Here is a 19,391-nt window from a genome sequence, read left to right as displayed (position 1 = left end):
TACGCAGTTGGCTTTTGACTGTCCTGAGTTTTCACACCTCATTGTTCACAGTTTGCATGTTCCATGCTCATGTCAGAAGGCATCACAGTTTAGGGAGTTAACTATTTTTTAAGGGGGCAGTGGAGGGAAAGTACCTTTAAGAAGACTGTTTGGGTCTTTCCACAATATTTACCAGATGATTCGGGGCTCGTTGTGGAATACAACACTTGGTGTGCAGGAACACGAGCATAAGCCAGTCTTTTCTCCCCTCGGATCATCCATATGATTACATCAGGCATACTGTTTTGTGGCTGTGGATTATTCCCGGGGAAAAGAAAGTTAAGAGTGGTAATTAACAGTATGTTAAAGTAATCTAATGCTTCGACAAGAGAAACATAAATTAGGATTTATGTCAAAGGATTTAACACTTAGATTTAACACTTAGAATCAATAACTAACATGAATTTATGATAAATAGAGGAAATTGTTTTCTTTGCAAGTAATGCAATATATAGTTCTGAAATAATAATTTAAAATACCATTGGGATTGTTGGGAAGCAAGTAAGTTTTATTAAAAAAAAAAATTCCTATATATTTTGCAAATTTTTCTAGAAATGTTTTGTATCTCAATTAATTTACGGTGACCCTAGTGACTGATCCTAAATGCTAATGCTTTGGATTGACCTGCTATATATTTAAGTGCTTGTAATGCTTCCATGTTAAGGGTAGATCATCATAAGACTTTTAGCAGAAGACAGAAATGGCCTACTATGTTTTTGCAGTTTCGTGCACACCTTTGTATGCTAGCTGCAAGTCTGCCAAATTAGATGCTCTTTTTTAAAAAAATCGGTAACTTTTCAAAGCAGAAGTGACAAAGAAAAAATAGAACATCTCTGCAATGTTGTGAAAACTAATGACAAGATAACCAAGATGAAGACTTAAGATGTTGCTGAAAATTTAAAAACCACAGAAACAAACAGATTTAATTCTGTTAGAAGTTGATTACTGTGGCTAACAAGCTGCAGAAGTACAACCTATATCCTGTAGTCTCAGAACCAGCAATGTGACTTGCAATTCTGGAAGAAATGAAAGGACATAATACTGTCACTTTAAACAGAATAGAGTCTATTCTATACATCACAGAGTGGTTATTTCCCAACACATGTTCTCAGTGAAGACAGCTAACATACTAGAACATTATATTTAAGTAAATCCTAATTATAGAGGGGAACAGGTTTACTTGTGCAGCATCTAAAATTACTATTCTAAGGAGAGTGGATATTGCTTGACCAGCAGTGAACATTACACCAGTTTGTGTTAGACAGCTATTTCTAAACTAACTGAACCACTGGTATTGTGTAGTACTAACCTCTTCACTCAATTGCAGTAATTTATCCAACCAATCTTCAATTTCTGTCAGAGTGGCTTTCACATCAGTAGCTTCATTTCTCATCCTTGCTGCGGCTTCTCCAATCTGCTTGAGAGACTTGAGGCGCAGTTTTTCTATCTGAGTGTCGAGGACTGTAATGTTAGATTTGCCTTCTATGAGGGGAAATGGTTTACTGAAACGAGAATATTTATTATGGTTAATAACCTAAGTGGATTTTACTTAGCCACACACTAAATGCAAACATGCATATAGTGGCAACAGATTGAGTGCCATTATTTCCTGTGACTGAAAACCACCAAAATAGTGCTATAGCATCTATTTCTGCAGAAATTTTCACATGAAAAAGTGTTTACAGTAAGCAAGGGAAATTCTGTGCTTACATAAGAAGCACCAATGTGGAATAGCTCGAGATGTATGTTTTAATGTAATTGCTGCTAACCAAATCAAGCAATCCATTTCCCTATATATTAAAATTAGGAAATTATTGTCTCGGAATGTACATCTCAAAGATGAAATCAGTGTCTTCACATCAAGATTATGTTCCTTTCCTTCACTGGAAACTGTAATTTCTCAGAAACTCAATATACAAGTGCAGCTTGTGTCTATGGAGTTATCTAACACTCTGTCAAGAAAACGTCCAAGAACCCTAAAAGAAATCCGTGACACAGAACTTCTGAGTCACCAGAGGGCAGAATAACTATTCAATGGAACCAAGAAATCCTATACAGTAGAGCCCAGGAAAAATAAGCTTTTTAGAGTTGGTGGAGGTTTGAGGAAAAGGCAGCTTTTCAAAGACCAATTAATATACCCCTTTAACAGAGTTAATTAAGAGGTCTTTAATATGATATTTTAAAAAAACCCCTGCAAACAGACTGCCAAGTTTGAAAAGACTGACTCAGTTCTCTGACATTTTTAATGACAAGCCATGCATTTCTAAGGGCTTCGATCCTGCAAAACTTTGATAGTGACTACTGTGCCTTCCACTATAATTTTACTAATCTGAATGCAAGTGCTGCCTGACCTGGGTGCAAGTACTTACACATGAATCAAATATACCAGATAAGAACTTCCAGAAAGTCACCTCATATTAGGTTTAAATAGTTCACTGAAAACTCTCTCAGACTCCTAACTCTTTTGAACTTCATCATGACAAGGAAAATTGTTTTATGAATTCAACACAGGGAATTATGTCTTTGACACAAGTTTCATGAGTTTGTGGAAAAAAATATAAAGAAAATTGTATCCTATGAACAACAGAAAGCTCATCTGGTTCATATATCTAGGTGCTATTGATCCATAATTGTTGAGTGATATTTTATAAAATAATGGACTGAATTAATAACAGTGCAGATGTGTGTCAGGAGGATGGGTTGACATTGATATAAAACCTGAAGTTCTTACACTCACTAGATGGCTCCATGTGACAATAGTTTGCCCTTCACATTTTGCTTTCCTAAAGTATGTCAATTCTCTCACTCTGCTTTCTTCCAGATCACAAGTATTCTGTGAAGATACCAGTTTATATTTTGACATTAGCTTTCTATCATAGAATTTTTTGCTAGTATATACTGACCTCCACTGTTTGTTTTTCTTCTGTTCGCTTTTATATTGGCTCTACAGCCTGATGAATTTGTTCTCTCACTTCATGTTCTGTTATTTCCTCTAATGGATAATAACTGTTCTCTCATTTTCCCTTTCCTTTTCCTGTGATGTTTCATCACCTACATATTTTCAGAACAGTCCTACCTTAGATTTTTTCAAGAGATGCTGTTTTATTACTGTCAGTGACTAAGATAAAGGAGAGTTACAAAACTAGGTGCTGTTTTCCAGCAGAATTACAAAACTATCCATGCTGTTTTATTACTTTCAGAGACTTCTGGAATTCCAGTTCTCAGCTCAGTTCAAAGGGGTAATCAGTTTTATAGTCCTTAGAATTTGTTTTTTGACTTACTAAAGGCAATAACAAAGATTCTGAGCAGCCCTAGTATGATAACGTAAGAGATAAAAAAGGTACTTTTACCTTATGTCTTCTGTAAGTTCATCAATCAGCTTCAACCACATCTCAGCTAATCGGTTTTCAGAAATTTTAGCCTGCATTTCTGATTTTAAGGTGGATAAGTTTTGTTGCTGAGAAATTTAAAAGAAAAGGATTTGCACTTACAAATTTCCATTGTGGTTTATGGTCAATATCAGTTTCAAGTCTTTAATCTTACTTATTTGTATGTATAAAGCCCAAATCAAAAAAGATTCAGATGTTCAAACTTCGTTAATATTTAACAGGATTATTTCTATGTTCTCACTGTATTTAACAATACATGACATCACACTTAACTTCCAAAGCAAATTAACAGATCTACAGACTTCACATGCCCCTAACCAACACCAAGGACTCTTCCTTCCTGTGGATTTCCCTGCAGATTCAAGCGGGAGTGTGTTGGGCACTGCCAGAATACAGACCTATGATTAGCAGTGCCGCTATTACACTGAGCTACGTTTAATTTTGAATAGGAAAAAAGGAGGGAAAAGTGTTAGAAAACTGTTCCATAATTTGCTCAAAATGTAATTTTTTGATTACACCTCTAAAAGAATAAAAGCAAAAATGAAAAGTGTATTAGCAAAAGAAAGATCTTAAGTGTCTTACCAGTCTTTCAGCCATGTTTAGGATTACATTCACAGGGTCTAATCTATGACTTATGTCCTCCCAAAAGGAAGTCAGCGTTACAACTGGCTTTGTGTTTGCCCATGGCAAGTAGTAATAATAATTACCTGTTGTGAAACATTTGTACATTAGAATTCATGGCAGGAATACATACTCTACACTGCACATGTTGCTATATTTATTTCATTTATGTACTATACAATTCATTAGGAACATACAAGCTAGTCCAAACTTGTAAAAGGATTTGTATTTTTCAGCCACTGTAGTGTCTGTTGGGTGGTAAACTTTTACTTCAAATTGTTTCAAAACCTAATGTATTTTTTTCAATAAATTATCTGTTAACATGTTTATTATTTCCTATAACTTATCAATGTAGATAGCACATTAATATCAGTGTAGCTCTGAAAAAAAAATTCAAATAATTATTTTCCATAGTAAACCTGATTACTTCATTTAATACACAGAAAAAAAAGAACTCCTATTGTTTGAAGTTAATAAAAAAAGTTATAACCAAAATATATTTCCCTGTGGTCTAGCTAGGTTGTTTTCTTCTTGGATGCCAGACACCTGGTTTAAAACCAAGTTTTTATTTTATTCTAAATCAGAATGTTCAAAAGGTATTTTCTCTGTTTAATCCCTAGTTTTTAGATACCTGTAAAATAATGTGATTGTTTTCTTGCCAATTTTCCCGTGCACAAGTAGTACACGGTCAAAAGATTTAATTGAATTTTGTGAAAATTTCTGTAATAACCTCAGTAGGCTTTGAAGCATGTATTCCATAAATATAACTTCATCTCAAAAGCTGTGAAAAGCCACATATTCTTTTCTGACATGTTTTCTATAAGTTTTTAGTGAAGTTAGGCCTGTCATTCCAAAGTCATAAAATAGCTCCTTGAAAAGAGAAATTTACATTATTTTATGCCCATACCAGCAGCATTCTTACCATCAAAAACAGCACAACTGTACTGAGTTGTTGATGCCAAAGGTTTACAGGTGGTATCAAACTTGTTGCCATAGTTACCAATACTAACTTCAAACTGGATAGGCTCACCGGTGTCTTGCAGCATGGTAGCAGAATGAAACACGGCAGCCAAGCAGAACTTTCGTCTGCTCTGGTATTTCTATGAAAAGAACTTTTTTAGTTGTAGTTGTATTTCAATATTTGTAAAACAGGATCCACAACTATAGAAAACAAGAGCACTTTCTTAATGGAAATAGTAATTTTTATATTTTTACTATTTTCTGGGAAGCAACCAAAAAGAAATAATTTGTGTATAATAAATTACAGTATTCAAGATTATAAAAATGTTTCAAGTTAACATTTCGTGCTATGAGGACATTAAATTTTTGTAGCCACATGATCAACAACCACCTCTCTTAATTCTGAGATTCAACTCAATACTTTCAATTGTAGTAAGTTAGATTATTCTCTGAAAAAAAACAGCCAAGGCATATCTTCATTACCAACATTGACGATAAAACAAAGGTTTACCTGAACAACCAGCAAATCATCATTAGGAATCATCTCTAACTTTTTATTAACAGGTTTGCTTTCAAGCATCGTAGATAGCTCAACCAGAATTCTCCCTCTATAAGCAACTCCTTCTCCCTGTAACATAATCACACATTGAATCCAATTTTATATATTTCTCCAGAAGTAGCATATTTTCTTTAGTTGTACATGATTCTGGCTTCACTGAAGTGTTCTCAAAACTTCTGCAGAGGCATGGCTGTAGATATTTGAACAAATGAAATAAAGCAGTTGGCTTTAATTAATGCTAGAAGCGAAAAATATGTATTTATTAAAACAAGGAAATAAGAAATACAAATGTATGCAGAGATGCAGATAGTGAAGAACATCAAAACCACTGCTGCTCAAAAACACCTTTAAACTGAAAACAGGTAAGAATGCAAAATACTATCATACTTCCTTATTAATCATAAATATATTATTCAAAAAGAAACACTAAAGGAAGTGTAATGTGAAGCAAACAAAAAACCCACGTTAAAATTAATTAATTAATTGACCAAGAACAATTGGGTTTAATCCTTTTATTAAAAACAATTAATAAAGAAACTGACCTTTCCAAAGTTTAATTCATCATATGGGTCTGGGAATCCAGTGTATTCTCTTGGACTTCCATACAGGTTTAGGTAACAAGGCCCAAATGTTGGTAAAAAGCCAACTTCAGTTTCTCCAGTGTTTGCTAACAGAAAACATTACCATTATATCTTTGTTAATTATCGTTCAGAGCCAGAAAAAGTTAACATTACTATCAAACCCAGTGGAACAAATGTTAGATATTAGTTAGATATTAGTTATTAGTAAAGTAAGAATACTTCATTCTCTGGGTATACTATATGAATTTAAAGTAATTATGCCAGTGACTGTACTTGTTCCTAACCTCCTTCTTCATTATACAATACTTAGTAGATACTGATTCATGCAGTAAAAAACCCACGGAATAAACAGAACTTCAGCCCCAATCCAAATACCAGGTTTTCACTTACGTGAAAGAGTAATACACTCCTATGTTAACAGAAAACATTTTCTAGAAATAAATGAAACTGAGTAAAACGATGTTTGCAATCATTTAAACACATGCGATATTGTTCTAGCTAAACAGATATGAAAAAGATGCACACTGAGCATAAAAAACCCTACTGTTTAGAATAGTTAATCTTACTGTTCTAATTTTTGGTTTAGTTTTTCTGTGGTTATACTTCAACGTAAAATACAGACCACTGCAAACTCTAACCATAAGTGCTGCAGTGCACTGTTTCTCACAAGCTCCGTTTTCAGTAAGCTATAATTCATACAGACTGCCTGCAAACTCAATTCTCAGTTAATTCCAATGACAATAAACTCTAATTTGTATACTCTTCATATTCCATGACTAACAAATGAAAATTTCTCAATGTCTTAATCTAGCTAAAAAAAAAATTAATAAGGATTTAGATATTTTTGTCAGTTTTAATAGCTAAGCTAGGAAACTGCATACCAGAGCTATTGTTTATTTTCAAATATTTAAGATATCTAAGAACTTGAAAAAGTATTTCCATTGCCAATGCTTACTGTCGTAATTTTGTATTTTTGAACAGTGTTCTGGTTTTCAGCAGAAAAAAAATATATAGGGAAGCCTTAATTGTATTACTAGTGTTGTCTTTTGTGTTTGCATTCATGCCTTTCAAATTTATTAGATGAATGAGATTCTAAAAAGCTCTTCTTATGACCAGTTAAAATTGGCTTAAGGGAGTTAATTGTTCTTTCAGTAGCAATCAAACATAGGCCAAGGCTATTGACTGATAAAATTGATGAGTAGTGCAAAGAGAATTAGAACAAGGTAAGCAACACATGCAGAAAAATACTGCGTAGTTTTGAGCAAACAGGAAAGATTCTATATTCTTTTCCTTCTTGTATCCTATCTTTTGTCTTTGAACAAATGACTCAGGTATTAATAAAAGAGGAGAATCAGGTTCTAAACCTTGCAACAGATACCACTTAGAGTGATCTGCAGCAGAAAGGACTCATTTATCACAGGAAAGGATGGCTGAGATAATAAAATGAAAATAAAGGGTTACACCTTGTACGACTTCGCCACTGTGACTACTGAGTGACATTAATGGATAATAAAAATGAATGTGACATCCTGATGTAATTTCCTGTCAACACAAAGTCACATAAAATCTGTAAAATATAAAGATTTGCAGTTCTCTATTTGGCATTTGGTTACTTTCACAGTTACATCCGAATCAGAAAAGAACAAAATTTAAATGAAAAATAATTCAAACTCTTGTTGGAATGCGGTTCAACTTTTAAAAGATTCTAACACTAAACTGCTCACACCAGATCTTGATATAACTAGATTTAAGGTAGAGATCTGTGTTGAATTAACACATTCACTACTTACAGATGCTAATAAATTAAACAGAACATACATTTAAAAATAAAATGAAACAAACAAAAAAAACCCCCTTCCAAGCCTGGAATAAAGAGTATTTTTTTGTATTTGTTTACATTTAGAAGGCTGACAATCATGTACAACAAAGTGATTCTGAAAAATGATTTCAGCCTTTAACTTAATATTACATTATTATGAAAGAAAAATAGTAAATGAAGGATTTGTGCAGATGAATGTTTGTTATCTTTCAACTGGTGCAGTTGTATTTATTTCTCACTATACAAATATTTACCACAAAGTCTTTCAAAACTGGATGCGAACCTAGACACTTATGTAAAAAGCTGTCTCTCCAGGTTGTAACAGAATCAAATTTAATTTTTCAGACTTTATTTATATAGCTAGCTAAGCAAAAGCAAAATAGCCACTAATTAATTTAGGCAGTTATTTACTTCTGCAGAGCTCTGCAGCTGCAAATATAGTTGCAATCTCATAGCTAAGTTAAAAATTGCAAGCCATTGTTAGACTAAGCACTTTATAATCGAAGCAACTGCATGCTCAACTCTAAAACACAGCTTGAAGCACCAACCAACAGAAATATTTTCAAACCAGTTCCAGTGCCAAAACTGTTTTATGCAGTTAGTTATGTTTGATACTTTTTAATTATAATGGTGAAGTCTTTTAGACATGTTATTATTAAAAATATTTTTTAAGATGATGGGTTTTCTTAGGCAATATTTCTCAGTTTGGGCAATGGAAAACAAAATCAGTAACAGCTGAAGATATAAACCTTCATATGATGAAGCCCCTGTTCCCGAAGATGAAAATTCTATATTATGAAAAGAGAAGAAATTACATGACAAGTGACAATAGCATTTTAAAAACAAATACATCACAAAGCAATATGCTTTTAAAATAAAGTCGAAGGCCTAAGAAGTAAAGTTCATGTTGGCTAGAATTTTGTTTCCTGATTAAAATATGAAGGTATTACTCTTCCTGTACAATTTCAAAGAAAAAAACCCCAACATGTAGCTGACAAAATATATTGTTTTGATGCTTCTGTTTCAGCTTTGTATAGTGCTCCCGACAAAATAAAATTTTATTTTAAAAATTATTTTAAGATCTTAAAAACATTTAAGAAAACCATTTCAGGGCCCATTAGGATATCTTCATTTACTGAAGATCATAGTTTAGTTCAGTTTCCTAATCCTTTAGAAGCCAGAACAGGCTCAGGCATGGCATTGACCTCAGGAGAAGATAATCTGTGATTTTACATGTAAATGGCTATTCCAATGTCAGTACTTCAGTAGAGAGAATCCAGATAAGATTTTCTCAGTTACTGAGTGCCTGGATTTGAAGTATAAATGAGCTGTGACTCAGCAGCAGATCAAGTTACACATTTATGTGGGTAGTACAAGTGAGCTTTTCAGAGCTGAATGTTCCCCAACAGCCTATCCTTTCTGCCTTTGATTTCCCATTGCCTTTTCTTGTAACCCTTTCTTTTGCTCCTAGTTGTGTGTGTGATATATGAAAAGAATGTTTGCACAAAGACTTACTTCAACAGCAGTACTTCTAAGAGGACTGGGTTATAAACTTGAAGTTACATGACTGAAAATACAGTTCCATCCAGTAAGATAAATACTTGGCTCAAGTCACTACAGGATTGGAGCCATTAGTTTTGTTTTTAAACTCCTGACATAGCTATCAATTTAAGGACAAATTGGTCTGTCTCATACGTGTACATATCATAGAGATTTCATAAACACAACAGACAGAAAAAATCATAACTTAGATTCTTATTGAGGTCGTGGTGGAAATGGTTTTAAGCCAGTGGCCTTCAACCTAGTGTAGATAGTCAGATAAATGCCTGTTTAGCCATGAACTTTACAATTCTGTATGAACAACTAGTAGGACATACTATGTTCATTTGAAAGATAAAACATTTTTCCTGGAAAATTAACACAGAATCTTTGTCATGGAGCCAGCTCGATTGTATGAAAGATCTTGCTATAAAAAGATGAGGAGATTATAGATCACAAAGAAATAATCAATAATCAGTAATTACATTATAAGAACATAAATGCAACAGGATTTAAAAAATATGTATTTCCCTAAACCTTGTCACAAAAAGTGTTTCTAATAATATTGTAAAGAGTTTTATCACATATTGTGCAAGGGGACAACATGTTAAGAACTGCCTAACATGTTATCCTACCTAACTGAATTTGGTTTTTTGCAGTTAAGCAGTCTTGAGTTCTAGTTTTTCTGAAATTATACATCCAGTCATAGGATCCTGACTGAAGCACCTACGTTAATTGTCTGTGATCACAGCATTGCAATTAAAATCTTCATCTGTGGAAGCTACTAAAATAAGGGTTACTAAGTAGTAATTTGGAGCACTCATGCAATGAGCTGCAGTGCCTATTTCCAGTAAGCTACTGATCAGAGTAGAGACTGATCCAAGTTCCGCCAGTATCTGAAAGCAGCCTAGTAGTATACAGGAAATGAGCAGGTGTCTCTAGATCCTGTTGGCTAGCTACTCAGGAACGTTGCCCGGCTTTTAGGTTCTCTTCCCAGAGAAAGAACAGACACGCTTATAAGGTGGCAAAAGAAGTCTTGCCTATTATTGCCCAATAAAGTAGTGATTCTGAAACAGCGACTCAGGACTGCTTTTAAATTCAATGTCTTATTAAGTATCTTAGTAAATTCACATATCTCACGATAGATTGTGATATCAAATAGTTTTCTGAATTGAGGAAAATATCCACAAATTAATTAATTAACATATATAACAAAAGACTGAATTTTGAATTAGGTACTGCTATTTCCATGATGATGTGGTTTAAACATTAAAAGTTTAATACTTTACTTTAAAAAGTCCCACAGTATGTTTTCTAGGAGCATTGTTTTGAAAATTCCAGAAACAGATAATCTTGCCACAGAACTGAGGAACTATAGGAAAATATACTTTCTTAGAACACCAGTCTTTGCTATTTCTCGTAACAGAAGATAGTTACATACTGCTCCATCAGTTACCTTCAACTTCTCCTCCAGAAGAAGCAATTTTTGAGAGACTTAAATATGTTGTTCCTACTACATCATTTTTTGTAAGACGATCCCTATAGAAAGAAAAAAAAAGGAAGATTTTATTTAAATATAATACTGGTCATCCCACACAGAAGTAAAGTACCAAGTGACTAAATGCACTCCAAGACAGAGTACTCACATTTTATATCACCTGGAATACTTTACTAACACAGATGGTAATGGCTAGTTACACAAGTGGTCTGTCTCATGAAGCAGTCACCTGACTTTTACACTATCACTGGAATAATGTCAGTGCTCACTGCAGAAAATTAACAATACTCATGTCATACTAATCAGGTCTTTTGTAAAGAAACCATAAAAAAAGATTCTTAAACACTTGCTTAAATACTCTCATAGGCTGTAAAAATACCTGACATCTATAGAACCAGACTTTTCCTTCACTTAATGTAATTTATCTTGTATAGTACTTTGATTAAAAGTCGTAACTCACCAGTCAACAACTGCAAGCTTTATTTTCTCACACATGGAGGGAAACTGAAAAAAAATAACCCATTACTTATTTCACCTCTGCAATGTTAATGCCCTGAGTTCCAAAAGGATGGCTGTTTTCTACAGAAATAAGAAAAAAACACTGACCTTTATTTGAAGATAAATAATTTGATTCCACTCTGGATTAGCATTTTTCTCAATTACATTTGTGCAAACCTGCAAAAAATTAAATCAATCCCAAGAGAAAACAGACAAAAAAGCATATACTAGCTATGATTTAGGATAAAATCACATTCTGTTTGGTAAGATTAGGGATAGTAGTTAATGATGAATCCTGAGCGGTTTATGCTGAACCATTAGTTTTCAATTGGTAAATACAGCTAAACTGATCTGCATATGCAGTATTAATGACTATTGGAGGGAAAAGAAAACTGAAACAGTGTTTAAACCTGAGACTGGCATTACCCTACAGGAAAAAAGCTTGTTATTTCCACTAGCTACAATTTAGTGTGTTTTTACACTAGTACTGATCTCTTTTTATCACAGCAGAGAAATGAGACGAAGGAATTACTTGATTACAGATTTTTTGCTTTATGCAGATTTTAGAGTAGATGAAAAATATATTCTATGGGAGAGCCTATATTATTTGTTAGTCATGTCTACTGAAGATCTTCTACATTACTGGGCATGGCAACCTGACTATACAACATAATAAAGGGCTGACATTTTTCTTCTTAAGAAAAAAAGATTGGCTAGCAATGAATATAGGTTGTGCAATTGTGCTTCAGCTCAAATTTTGTATTCTAAGGAACACATTAGTAATAAAATGTACAAATGCTGTTAACCTGTCCAGAAAGATCTGTACCATCAGTTACAAAAAGCAATCAGGAACAACTGGTAGGCAAGCAATCTGGCATGCATCAGTTCCTAGCATTTAGTCATACATTCCCCTGTTATTACTCATCAGCTTTACACTCATTCTACTGTACCTTGTAGTTTGTCCTCATTTTACAAAATGAACTTTAGGGCTAATGCTTTTTTATTTCCATAATTTAAGTAAACTTCAAAATTTATAATGGCATATGAAATCTGTTCTCAGGACTACAATTAGAATGCAAAGATTCAGATATTTACTAAATTACCTTTTTCCCAGCAAAAGAAACTTCTACAAATGGATCTACCAGGTTTTTCTTGTCTGCTTCTCCTCCAAATATTTCCTTAACAGTCTGTGCAAAAGCATCATCCACTGGAGAGGTGTCAAAGAATAAATTAATTTTACACTTTTAAATTATTATTTTATTTATTTATTCAGCCGAAATAATAAATTGCCTATTGCAATCCCACCAAAATCAACCAGCTTACAGATCTAGGTAGGGTAAAGTCTAAACTGATAAACAAAATTCTGAACAGTGTTGCTAGTAAAAATGGGGAATTTAGGCTTAGAAGCAAATAAATTTTTGAAACACCATGAAGAGTGTTGATGTGCTTCTGAATGTAGCGGCATAGTTGTATTTGAAAAACATTATGCATGTATCTGTAGACAGTCATCTGTAGTCACAGATATAGGTGAGAAATTATGCTAGGAAAGGATAAAAACCAGCGTATATCCTATCAGAAAACACATATGGCATATAATGAGAGAAAGAGCCTTTGTCTCAGCAATATAGGGTTGACACAAGTAAAAACTCACTAAACAAATTAAGGTCAACTGCTTACAAGCTCCCCTGCCCTCCAAAGATGTTTATTTAAGCTTATGGCGCTCAACTTATAGCCCATGAACTGCATGCAGCTTTCTGGGACACAGCCAGTTCCTAGTTTACTTATTTCCTGTGGCCACTCAGGAGCAGGTTGCTGGCAATCACAGCAGTGGCTGAGTGATTTCAGCAGTCCTGTGGCCTTTCCCCCATTGCAAAATAGCTGCAGCTATGCACACCTATGAAGAAGAGTTAATAGATTGCTGGGAAGACGAAGGTGCAGGGGACCATGAGCAGTACTACTTATCTACTAGGATCTAAATGGCCTTGGAAAAGAGGGCTGCAGGGAAACAGCTGTCTGATAACCTCTTGAAAGTGGGCAGGGGTTTGGATGCAATGGGAGGTTGACACTGTATACTTGAGCTAGACGTGAACAGAACATCCAGCTTATCTGCAAATAAACTGTACTTGAATGTTAATTACTTGCGTGTAACTTCTGTGATTGGAGAAGGGCTAATGAAGATGACCCTTTCCCCCTACGAGAAACTGTGTGGCCCACTCAGCAACAGATGAACATGACTAATCTAATGGGTAACAAATTTATCCATTACAGGAATTAAGTAGACTTATTGAGTATTATCAAGGGACTTGAAATGTGTTACTTACGCCATCACAGAACTACTGGCTCAAGTATAACAATGTAAAACACTCAAGATGTTTTATGTTCAAGGAATGTTTCTGAACAGCTAACACAAATATTTCCAATGGTAATCAAATACACCGATGGACAAGTAGTAAGAAGCTACATACTTTGTGGAATGTCCTCAGCTCTGTAGATTTTGAGAAGGAAAGTGACCCATCGAAGTGCAATTCCAGCAGGTAATAACAGATTGCTCTCCACATCATCACTTTCATTATCTCTCTCCCTTTTTTCAACCTGTCAGGAAATACAGTGATACATAGTATGTGGTATATAAGAAAGACAGGGTAATGTACAGATTTAACACGATTAGTTAAACTGGTACCCACAACACTCCAGATAGACTGTTGTCAGTTTCATTTTACAGAATGAGTTTTTATCAAATTATCAAGCCAAAAAACCTAATTCTACCTAAACTATTTTATTTACATTTTTGTGTCTAAACTACTCAATTGCAGGAGGCCATTATAATCACACTTAAAAAATCATGATCATTAGATAATGATGATGATTTTGGCACTCATACAATGCCAATTTCACACAATTTTCATACTCATTTCAAGATGAATATTGTGGTAAGGCATCTTGTGCAATTAGAAACTGCATGGAACTCTCATACAATGTACCAGAACTCACTGCTTCCTTCTTTAAAAACAAATAAGAAATAAAAGATTTCACCACAAATAACTAGACATATCCTTGTGATTTCAAGAATCATGAAGACAGCAGAAAGGAAGAGTTTATATATATATTAACTATATATATAATATATATTTTATATATATATAAAAAATATATATTTTATATATATATAAAAAATATATATATATACTATATATATAAAGAGAAGGAGATCTTCCATGGTTCTGGGGACCATATTATATTTAACTAAAGAGTAGCAGAATGCAAAAATCTCAGGCAGGAAGAACAGCAGAACTTAAACTACAGACAACGGTCAAATACCAAAAAATGTCACACAGGCAAGAGGGCCTGTTTTTGCCATGACAGAATAGCAGACAGTTAAGGACTGGACTGTTAAAACTACCTACTGCTTTCATATACATCAGAGTACTTGTGCCTAGATTGTAATTATTGATGGGTCTAATTTTCACATGGCAAATATCTCCACAGTCTTGTCTACATCACATAGTAGTAGAGACATTCCTGACTTAGTTCTTGAACTGGTATCAATACATTGCTCACCCTGATTAGCTGCACTGAGGAGAATTACATATTAGCTTGTGTGCAGCACCAGGCTAACACATCTCTACTTCTTCCAGGATGTGAAGAAGTATCTACAAATGGTAGAACAACAAACCCAGAGCTGGTCCTGAGGTTGCTTAATTGGACAGGATAACAAAATAAGCTTTGTACTTAGTACTGCATGCCCTTAAAACAACTTGTAAATCTTGTCTTTTGAATGCTGCTCACAGTATTCCAAAAATGTCGGAGGGACATGAATAAACATCTGTGGGTGAAGAGGGGAAGAAAAACATTTAAATGAAACTTACTGGTGGCTCATCTCCAGTTCCCAGGACAATCATGCTGACTTTCATATAGCCTTTAGCTCCTGAATTTGTGTCTTCAGGATCACTCAGCAAAAGCCATTTTCTCATGACTGCATGGCCTAAAATAAAACAAACACCACCAGTAATATCCATTGCAAAATGACAGAAATCCTAAAATCAAATTCAACTGTTCCAAGAGCATGCTTATTCTAAAATTAATTATGTAAAAAAAATATTCTGTCCTAGACAGGTCTCAATAGTGCCATTCAAAACAAGAAATGTAGTGGTGTTAAAATGTTATGGCATACTAATTCAGAGACATAATTATAAAAAGTTTTGCATTATTTTTCACATCTTAGGGCTTTGATAAAACTAATATCCAAATTTTAGGTGCTTCTACTTCATCTTGAAACCACTGAAAGGAGTTATAGATTGTTGGATTTTTAAAAGTTAATACTTAAATGATCGATCTCAAATAACTTTCCATTAACTTTCTTCTTTTACTTTAGAAATGTAATAAAATGTTTCAACTTCAAGTTTCAATCTAGCAAAGAAGCTCTGAAGTAACTGTTACTTACCAGGCTCATCATAAACATAGCCAATGTCAATCTGAAAGAAAGATCAAAGTCATTACTCTCTGAAGAAATACCAAAACAGAAAAATGCTAGGGCAACTCAAGTTTTTCATGAGTACTTCTGCACTGTTCTCTTGTCACAAAAAATAAGAAGTTTATATAGCATATTCTTGGGAGGAGAAAGAGAAAATACCTTACATTAAAAAATGAGGGATTCAGAATGGATATAGCAGCCAAGAAGAAAATGCAAGACATGTATCACAACTAACAGTTAGTTAGTAGTTACTTTCTTCTTTCCTCAGATCCCCAGGTTTTCCATTTATCTGACACACAAGATGTGGCTAGCCTACTGCTTCTTGAATTCCCCATGTTCCTCCATTATTTTATGTTCAGACAGGCTTTTCAGAACTCTTTTTGTTTCTATTTCCTGCTCAGCATCTCATCCTTCAGTTCCAGAAATGAAGCTTGTTTTTAATGAATAATTTCCTTTTTCTTTTATGAAGATGATGATCAATTCCCCCTCCCCCGTGTCAAATCTGGACAAGACTGCACAAATACCATGACTGTATTCATTGTATCAGATTTTAAACATATTCAGGAAGGTAAGTATGTTTGCTCATGGCAATTTGGGCTAGTTTTCCTTGCAGGTAATGTCTGAAAAGGTACTTTTCTAGAGAGAATTACCCTTAGGGTTTTCTCCTGGAACGTGTGCCTGCAGAAACAGAAAGTAGCTGAATGACACGCTGATCAATCCTCCACAGAGCAATATACCACTGTCTGAACCACTAGAAATTACATAGATAATAAGCAGTGAGAAGCAAAATCAACCCGCTTTGTGGCAGAAACTGCTTCATTTAGGAAAGAGCACTCTTCCTCACTTGCATGTTTTTGTGAAAAGCTGGTCTAGAGACCTACTGAATTTATATAGTACAAAATAAACAAACAGAAAATACAGCCAAACTGACATTGGAAATCTTGTAATAGGGGATCCTAGTAGCCATTAAAATTGTCATGTGAATTCTTTGTCTGTATTGCTTTAGGAATATCTTCAAGAGGCAGATGTCTACCTCCCAATATTGACCATAACAAACACAAATAAAGACAGTCTCACTACTTTCATCAGAACCACAAAAATTACTTTAAGAGATTTTTCCACCATCTCTTTTATTTAACAAACTTCTGACCAAAGGAACACCTTTCCACATCACTTGAGAATGTGTATCTTTATGCTGCCATATATACCACTATTCTGCCTCTTAGCTACCTAATATAATTATCTCTTCAAACCCTACCTCATACCAAATAATCCCCCTGATATCTTTGAAAGAAAAAATTTACCTTTGGTAAATATTGTTTTCTCTTGGATGCAAGTTAGAGAACTTGGTATATAAAACATACGATTTTCTTTAACAATAATCTTCTACTCAAATAAGAAAACTGTTTACTACTGCTTTGAGCAAATGGTCTCCAGCATGAGAAGCAAGACATCATCAGGTAATTCTTTGGCCTCATGCTAAAGCAGTATAAATTTAAACATTTAAACAAGTGCTTGAAAAATTTCCCTCATTTTATTTAATTTAGTCAAGATATGGATGTTGTTTCATACCCACCTTAAATTCTCCCATTAAACAGTCTGCTCGTAGAGAATAAGAATCATACACCTAAAAAGACAGACAAGCATGAAACAGGAATGTTCCTAAACACCATAGTGAAATGGCGAGACAACACTATATGCATCCAGCAGCCTTTTGAACATGCACCATTTTTTCTTACCCGAATGCTAACTGTTTCATCAAACAACTCTAAAGGAGTCATGTGGACATTGTAGAAGAATATCTGTTAAGGTAAAAACAAAAAAAAACCTGTTTCAAAATGACAAACACATAATTCTCTGAACAGAAAATGCAAGAACATTATTTAAGACGTTTGTGAAGCATGTCTGCTAGAGTACTTTACCCTGCCTCCATGCTGGACTCATGCTAATTTAGCACAGAATAAAAAACTAAATTTAGTAAATAAATTTAGTAAAAAATAGACAAAAGACAGTCACAACTTCTACTTGCATGAATGCAGTAGGCAAAGCTGTGCTGCACACTTTCAGCACTGTCCTTACTCCTTGCTCTGTACTTCACATTTTCCTCAGGGGAACAACTTTGGGAATTACAAAGTTTGTTCATTTTCCAGGACATTCAATCCTGGTCTAGCCATCTCTGTTGTAGCTGTCAAAAAAGTCTTGTTTAGGTGCTAGTGATAGTGATTGTAATGATTTGCATCTTTGAAATCCAAGGCCACAGGAATAAATCTGATATTTTGACAGCATGAAGATATACTATTTATTAGCTTATTTGTTTTATTAATAGTATATGCCTCATAAGTCTGGTCTTTGAGCCCAGCTATACTCCAGTAAGTACTTTATCCAACAAAAGGGAAGGGTACATAAACATGGCCCCTCCTATGCCATTTTTCACCTAGTATGGATACTGAGACTACCTAGGAATTGATTCAATACAAGGTGCAGCTGACTTTCTCCCTTTCTGATTTTTACCACTGCTTCATAAATCTTGACTGCTACCTACAGCTTAGTTCATCTCAAAGTTTTGTAACTTCCTCGTTTTTGCCTGCCTGTGTTAAACATGCTTGCCACCCAGTTCCAAAATCTTCTGAATTTTCCACACATGCTCAGATAATGAGAGTTATCCCTCAGCATTCTCTCTACTAAACTTAAGCTTTGCAACATCAGCCTTCCAGACATGGGATGATTCTTGTGTCCCTTACACAGCATTGAATTCTTTCCTGTGTTTCAGTGTGTTTGTGTGTCTGGACAAAGAAATCTAGTTGTGCTTTTGCAAATCATGGGTAACAAGGCAATGACATTTCCAGATTCTGCGTGGCAGTTTTACTGACCCAAAGCACTGCACTGAAAGCTCATCTGCACACACCATAGAGGTCTACAATGATTCCTAATTAATTTTTCTGTGATTTTATAACCTGCATAGAACAATTCAAAGTCATTATTATGTCACATGGCCAGCTGTATCAAAGAACCTGTTTCATATGTTTCAGCTGAAGTTTGACTTCCTTCTGGATAGTTTTATCTGCTAAGACTGCTAGTGATAGAGATGTGTTTAGTGATGTGAATACTTAAAGAAAAGGCCTGGGAACTGCAAAATGTATATTAGCCATAATTACCTTTAAATATTAGCAAATTCTTATTCATTGATCATAATGAAAGCAGTAGTATCTATTTTTCTACATCTGATAGCATCAACATTTCAGCCACAGTGTTCTTATGCCACTCACTTCATCAAAATATGGGTTGTTTCCTCTTTTGATTCTTGTTCGGTGTGTCTGGCCGCAAATATGAACTTTGACTACTGGTTTTATGTTATTTCCAGGTAACTGACGACCTTCAATGACTCTAACACGAATCTGAAAGAAAATTTTCCAATAT

At 34.4% G+C, this 19,391-nt stretch overlaps 1 protein-coding gene across 2 annotated transcripts in view; it reads right to left on the bottom strand.

Moving 5' to 3' along the window:
- Positions 1 to 19,391, bottom strand: part of MYOF (myoferlin) — a 71,468-nt gene that overhangs the window by 29,883 nt on the left and 22,194 nt on the right. Inside the window, exons 8-25 of one of the 2 annotated variants that reach the window (XM_074907461.1) lie at positions 19,241 to 19,369; positions 17,714 to 17,776; positions 17,551 to 17,601; positions 15,945 to 15,975; positions 15,370 to 15,485; positions 13,969 to 14,095; positions 12,607 to 12,710; positions 11,612 to 11,680; positions 11,466 to 11,509; positions 10,964 to 11,046; positions 8,718 to 8,756; positions 6,111 to 6,235; positions 5,521 to 5,637; positions 4,972 to 5,149; positions 4,011 to 4,135; positions 3,390 to 3,496; positions 1,349 to 1,541; positions 135 to 290 (exon numbers count right to left, since the gene is read on the bottom strand). In XM_074907461.1, coding sequence (XP_074763562.1) covers positions 135 to 290; positions 1,349 to 1,541; positions 3,390 to 3,496; positions 4,011 to 4,135; positions 4,972 to 5,149; positions 5,521 to 5,637; positions 6,111 to 6,235; positions 8,718 to 8,756; positions 10,964 to 11,046; positions 11,466 to 11,509; positions 11,612 to 11,680; positions 12,607 to 12,710; positions 13,969 to 14,095; positions 15,370 to 15,485; positions 15,945 to 15,975; positions 17,551 to 17,601; positions 17,714 to 17,776; positions 19,241 to 19,369 — 1,857 coding nt within the window. The remainder of the gene's footprint in view (positions 1 to 134; positions 291 to 1,348; positions 1,542 to 3,389; positions 3,497 to 4,010; positions 4,136 to 4,971; positions 5,150 to 5,520; positions 5,638 to 6,110; positions 6,236 to 8,717; positions 8,757 to 10,963; positions 11,047 to 11,465; positions 11,510 to 11,611; positions 11,681 to 12,606; positions 12,711 to 13,968; positions 14,096 to 15,369; positions 15,486 to 15,944; positions 15,976 to 17,550; positions 17,602 to 17,713; positions 17,777 to 19,240; positions 19,370 to 19,391) is intronic. The other variant, XM_074907463.1, reaches the window with a different exon arrangement.

The sequence above is a fragment of the Athene noctua genome, chromosome 5 (genome assembly GCF_965140245.1).
Source record: "Athene noctua chromosome 5, bAthNoc1.hap1.1, whole genome shotgun sequence".
NCBI lineage: Eukaryota > Metazoa > Chordata > Aves > Strigiformes > Strigidae > Athene > Athene noctua.
Note: the sequence above shows the minus strand (reverse complement) of the source record. Positions and strands in the feature narration are given on the sequence as shown.